Here is a 6,359-nt window from a genome sequence, read left to right on the forward strand (position 1 = left end):
TCAGACTATGGAAGAATTTATGTATGGTTGGTTTGACAAATGTACTGACAAAATAAAATCCAAAAACACAATTGTTCAATGAGTCTTACTTTAAAATAACATTACAAAAAAAAAAAAAAAAAAAAAAAAGTCAGAATATAAGCAAAACAACTTTATATAACCAAAATTATGTAAATCAAAAGGAAATCTTGACCAGTGTCAAATTTATATTTTTGTATAATTTATAGAGGGCAAGAAAATATTTAAGTAACCCAGAATTATCTATGCATTTTAAAATCAGTTAACTGCACAACCTCATCATGAATATAAATAGAAAATAGTAATATGCAGTGTGTAATTGAACAAAACCAGTCCACAGCAGAAGTCAGGCTGCAACAGTCGACTTTATTATAATGTCACAATGTGAAAAATGTGGCATGTTCAACGAAGGCATGTGTAAACACTGACAACAGTACAAATGTTACAAAATCTGGAGTTTGGCAAAACATGGGGTTAACAAAAAACACACACAGCCTATACTACAGTCGATATAGAAAAATAAAAAAAGAGGGGGGAAAATGAAATAAAAAAAGGAATTGAATGGGGTGGTCGTCCCGTCACCTAGCGTCAGGTGGTGCCGTGGCGGTTCAGGGTGAGGTTGGTCCCCCGGCGTCGCTGCTCTCGCTCACCTGCCTCTGCATCACCATCTCCCGGGCGACGCATGTGATCTGCCCGTTTGTCACCGCCCCCGAGACCCCCGCCCTGAGAGACAAAAGAGAAAGAGGTGATTCAACGTGACAAAAGAGACAAACAAAGCAACGTCCATAGAGTGCGTTTCCATGGATATCGGATGAGAAACTGGACCCGCCCACGAATCAGAACTACCGGTAAATGTATTTTTGAAAGGGAAAGGGTCATCAGAAGTGCAAACAGGAAGCAGAACGCCATGAAGAAATCTGAACACGGGAATAGCCGTTTTAAGTGCAGTTTCATAGTCCACATAACCCACATTTCTGTGGGTTGTGCGATTGAGGAGGGAAGACAGAATGAACACTTTAGTCACAGCTGAAGTCGTGAGGGCGGAGCACTAACACGACTCCAAAACAAACATCTGCAAAAAAAATTCAAAAAAAAAAAGACATGGTCTTGTACCTTGTATTAAAAAAAAAATAAAAAAATAAAACAGACTTTCTATCAGTATAGCATTCTCTCATTAGGACTGATGTTAGAACTCCCCCTAATGGCAGCAGAGGAAATAACCATGGGGAAATATGCCAAAGCTAGCTTGCTAAAGACATGCTAAAGTAAGAAGGCAGTTGTAATTAATGAGATTCGAGTCAGACGAAGATTTGACCTAATGAACAGCTGGGACTTGACAGTTTTCAGATGGAGATGTTTTTGAGGAGGGAAGCGTTAGCTCACTGTACTCACTTATCCACAGGAGTTAGAGAAAACTTACTGCAATAGTCATGAAGCAAATACTGTCAAAGTGCCATTTTCTAGCACGAACGTGAGGATTTCTCTGGTTTCTGTAACAAGGACTCGGCGTTTCCTCCTGTGACTGTGGGATTGAGGAGCGACTCACTTGTTCTGTGCCTCCTCCGTGAGCGGGGTCATCCCTGGCTGCTTCCCAAAGAAGAAACTGGACCACCAATGGCCCGAGTCCTGCTTCGGGAGACCTGCAATCACACCACACCATGCTTTAGGTCAGGAACATCTGTACTCACAAGTCAGATGGAAATACTGTCCTAGAAATAACTTTTGGCATTGCAAGTTTGATTTAAAACAGTTTGTATGTCAATGTATAGAAATAGTTGACAAATCGACCACAAAAATAATCCGTTGGTTGCAGCTCTACTCTTAAATGAAACAAGGATTTCTCTTCTGTCACGTTAGACAATATTTAACTTTTTTAGTCGCAAATGCCCCGTGTAAGTTGTTCCATTAGCGCAGTTCAGAGGAATCCTAACGAGGAGCCGGCGTTGTGTTTGGCCCAGTGTCAGAAAACAGTGTTCTTGACCTAGTTCTGGAGACAAACTCGTTTAGGGCGCGACGGGGCGTGGCGCGCCTTTAGGCCAGAGGTCTGACAGAACGGCAGAGTCAGAGGAGAAACTCGACGCCACCCGACAGATGCGGTGCTTCCCCCTCGAAAAAGGCGCGAGGGGTGAGGTTACCAGGCAACCACATTTAGAGAAGTGTGTCGAGAAGGTTTCGTCAGAGGAACCGCCAGCAGAAATACACTTTAGCTCTAGACCTGAAGTTGTGTTTCAATTGAATTAAACGTATACTTCCAACTGGTCATTTAGGGTCGATTACGTCAATATTCAGATACAATTGTGATGTTTCTCTTCAAAATACAATGGGAAAATTAAAATGTGAGATAATTTTTAAAGCTTCAGCTAATGTATGGCCAAACTAGAGACCAGTCCCAAAAGCTCAGTTTAGCACGTTAGAAAAGCAGCAAATGTCTGTTAAATTAATGGAAATATAGTTATTAAAAACACTAGAGCAATAGAGAAATTAAAAAGTACAAAGACAACAGAGCATCAAAAGAAACAAAACCCCTGCACATTTAATTTAAAATAAAAGTCCCATTTTTGTCCAGGTCGGTCAAGTTTCCCCATTTGTCTGTCACAATGTCCGTGATCGCTGGTGAGGTTTGTGTCAGCCATTTCTTTGATGGCTTTTTTGTGCCACACATTCCATGAAAGTTGTTCATTGTGTCCATGGCAGGAGTTGAGGCCTAAGTACATAGTTCTAAAGCTCAGGAGGGATGTCAATGACAGACAGGTTGTTAGTTTTGATTAGCTCCTTCCATGTTGCAAGCACAGATTTTACCCAGGGATTCTGTACTTCCGCCAAATGATCCAGCAACAACCATTTGTAATCTGTCAGTGCGGCCTGCACAGGAACCCCAGGCACAACATTACCCTCAATATTTTTCCATTGAGCTTGATATTCTGGGTCACACCAGCAACGCTCCGATTTGAGCTGAAAGTCTTTTTTTTAGACAATTGTAAAGTTTTGAATCAGATACGGAGTATTTTTCCTTGACATAAATCTAGAGCTTGCTTTATTCCCCTCATCAAAACAGCTAGTTGGAGATGGAAATTGGAAGCGTCTGAAATGGAGAAATCTGGGCAAAACACTCAATTTTATAATTTCAATCAAGGATAAGAGCAGACTCTTTCAATATCTTGGTTTATAGTAGTAAAGAGATTGTGTTTGCCATTGACGTTTGGAAGTCTCCCAGCTCACAGGATTGTTTTTATGATGTGGGTTAAAAATAAACCATTTTAATCATTGTTTTCATAAAATTAGTCCTTCAATATAATCTTACGGTTGGCCTTTTGGTTAAGTCTAATATTGACACATTTATGACAAGAGATTAAATGAAGTCTATGAATGCATCAAGTCTTTTTTTAAAAAAGGGAAACTGGACAGCCTTTGACCCAAAAAAAAAAGAGAAATGGATTAGTTGCAGTTTCTGGACCTGGGTGGTGGGGGATGACCTCTCCGCTGTACTCCGAACTGCCACACGAGCTGCTGCTGGACGTGGAGCCGATGCGCCCTGCAGCGCACACACACACAGGTGAAAACTGGGACTAAGAACCAGGACCACGCCCGGTCTACATCAGGCCCATGATACTATTATGATGGAACAGAGGCCAGGACACGTGTAAATGCAGCTGTAACACTGGCAACCTCATTCTCAGTGAGATGCAGCGGGGCCGTTCTGTGCGGATGAAACCGGTTTGAACTGCCTACACAGAGGGGAGGAGGGAGGGAGCGAGCGAGGTGGAGGAGGAGGGAGGGAGCGAGCGAGGTGGAGGAGGAGGGAGGGAGCGAGCGAGGAGGAGGAGGGAGGGAGCGAGGTGGAGGAGGAGGAGGGAGGGAGCGAGGTGGAGGAGGAGGAGGAGGGAGGGAGCAGGAGGGAGGGAGCGAGGTGGAGGAGGAGGGAGGGAGCGAGGTGGAGGAGGAGGAGGAGGGAGGGAGATGGAGGAGGGAGGGAGCGAGATGGAGGAGGAGGAGGGAGGGAGCGAGATGGAGGAGGAGGAGGGAGGGAGCGAGATGGAGGAGGAGGAGGGAGGGAGCGAGTGAGGTGGAGGAGGAGGGAGGGAGCGAGTGAGGTGGAGGAGGAAGGGAGGGAGGGAGCGAGGTGGAGGAGGAAGGGAGCGAGGAGAAGGAGGAGGAGGAGGAGGGAGGGAGCGAGCGAGGAGGAGGAGGGAGGGAGCGAGGTGGAGGAGGAGGAGGGAGGGAGCGAGGTGGAGGAGGAGGAGGAGGGAGGGAGCAGGAGGGAGGGAGCGAGGTGGAGGGAGGGAGCGAGGTGGAGGAGGAGGGAGGGAGCGAGGTGGAGGAGGAGGGAGGGAGCGAGGTGGAGGAGGGAGGGAGGGAGATGGAGGAGGGAGGGAGCGAGATGGAGGAGGAGGAGGGAGGGAGCGAGATGGAGGAGGAGGAGGGAGGGAGCGAGTGAGATGGAGGAGGAGGAGGGAGGGAGCGAGTGAGATGGAGGAGGAGGAGGGAGGGAGGGAGCGAGGTGGAGGAGGAAGGGAGGGAGGGAGCGAGGTGGAGGAGGAAGGGAGGAAGGGAGCGAGGAGAAGGAGGAGGAGGAGGAGGAGGAGGAGGAGGAGGAGGAGGGAGGGAGCGAGATGGAGGAGGAGGAGGAGGGAGGGAGCGAGCGAGGTGGAGGAGGAGGGAGGGAGCGAGCGAGGTGGAGGAGGAGGGAGGGAGGTGGAGGAGGAGGAGGGAGGGAGCGAGGTGGAGGAGGAGGGAGGGAGCGAGGTGGAGGAGGAGGGAGGGAGGGAGCGAGATGGAGGAGGAGGAGGGAGGGAGCGAGATGGAGGAGGAGGAGGGAGGGAGCGAGATGGAGGAGGAGGAGGGAGGGAGCGAGATGGAGGAGGAGGAGGGAGGGAGCGAGATGGAGGAGGAGGAGGGAGGGAGCGAGATGGAGGAGGAGGAGGGAGGGAGCGAGATGGAGGAGGAGGAGGGAGGGAGCGAGATGGAGGAGGAGGGAGGGAGGGAGCGAGATGGAGGAGGAGGAGGGAGGGAGCGAGATGGAGGAGGAGGAGGGAGGGAGCGAGGTGGAGGAGGAGGAGGAGGGAGGGAGCAGGAGGGAGGGAGCGAGGTGGAGGAGGAGGGAGGGAGCGAGGTGGAGGAGGAGGGAGGGAGGGAGCGAGATGGAGGAGGAGGGAGGGAGGGAGCGAGATGGAGGAGGAGGAGGGAGGGAGCGAGATGGAGGAGGAGGAGGGAGGGAGCGAGATGGAGGAGGAGGAGGGAGGGAGCGAGATGGAGGAGGAGGAGGGAGGGAGCGAGATGGAGGAGGAGGAGGGAGGGAGCGAGATGGAGGAGGAGGAGGGAGGGAGCGAGATGGAGGAGGAGGAGGGAGGGAGCGAGATGGAGGAGGGAGGGAGCGAGATGGAGGAGGGAGGGAGCGAGATGGAGGAGGGAGGGAGCGAGCGAGATGGAGGAAGCGAGCGAGATGGAGGGAGGGAGCGAGATGGAGGAGGGAGGGAGCGAGATGGAGGAGGGAGGGAGCGAGATGGAGGAGGGAGGGAGCGAGATGGAGGAGGGAGGGAGCGAGATGGAGGAGGGAGGGAGCGAGATGGAGGAGGGAGGGAGCGAGATGGAGGAGGGAGGGAGCGAGATGGAGGAGGAGGAGGAGGAGGAGGAGGAGGAGGAGGGAGAGAGCGAGGTGGTGGAGGAGGAGGAGGGAGGGAGCGAGATGGAGGAGGAGGAGGGAGGGAGCGAGATGGAGGAGGAGGAGGGAGGGAGCGAGATGGAGGAGGAGGAGGGAGGGAGCGAGATGGAGGAGGGAGAGAGTGAGCCGGAGATGAGGAGGAGAGAGCCAGTCCAAATCCTGCATCTGTAGCTAAAAAAGGTAAACTGAGGTGGAACTGAGCTTTGGTGAATCTTTAAGGACGTTTTGTGTATCATGTATTTGACACATATTTATATTGCAACTGTTCAGAAGTTGTCTTCTGAACGGCGTCAGGAGTGAAGTGTTCAGAACATCCGCGCACACAGCCTGGTACTCAGACAAACACTCTGTCCCATCCATTTTAAAAGACGCAGCAAATTAAAAAACACATGCATTTTTGACATTGTGTGATGTTAGAAGTCAGTTTTAGATCTGATATGAAACTGTAGCAGCTTTTTTTTTACATTTTAGTTGCATTCTGAGCTCGTTCAAAAGAGAATATCACTGATAGTTCTTTGTTGACGTAAACACGGCGAGTGCGACGTACTTCGGTAGTAATCAGTGGTGGCCACGAGAGACCCGCCCGCTGGAATAGCTGCCATTCTTCCACTGTAGGTCACTGAACACTGGATGAAACCTGGGCCCAAACATTCGAAACATCAGCATCAACAGAACAGCATTA

General features: G+C 50.2%; 1 protein-coding gene across 1 annotated transcript; it reads right to left on the reverse strand.

Annotated features, from left to right (window-relative positions):
• Positions 1-364: 364 nt before the first annotated feature.
• ppdpfb (pancreatic progenitor cell differentiation and proliferation factor b) lies at positions 365-6,359 on the reverse strand. The gene is made up of 4 exons (XM_072448756.1): positions 6,225-6,359; positions 3,473-3,550; positions 1,565-1,658; positions 365-741 (listed from the first exon to the last, which is right to left on the reverse strand). The coding sequence occupies exons 1-4, from the start codon at positions 6,277-6,279 to the stop codon at positions 627-629; spliced, it is 342 nt and encodes a 113-aa protein (XP_072304857.1). The 5' UTR covers positions 6,280-6,359; the 3' UTR covers positions 365-626.

The sequence above is a fragment of the Eucyclogobius newberryi genome, unplaced genomic scaffold, assembly GCF_026437365.1.
Source record: "Eucyclogobius newberryi isolate DKJ021-1_F unplaced genomic scaffold, fEucNew1.0.hap1 SCAF_17, whole genome shotgun sequence".
NCBI lineage: Eukaryota > Metazoa > Chordata > Actinopteri > Gobiiformes > Gobiidae > Eucyclogobius > Eucyclogobius newberryi.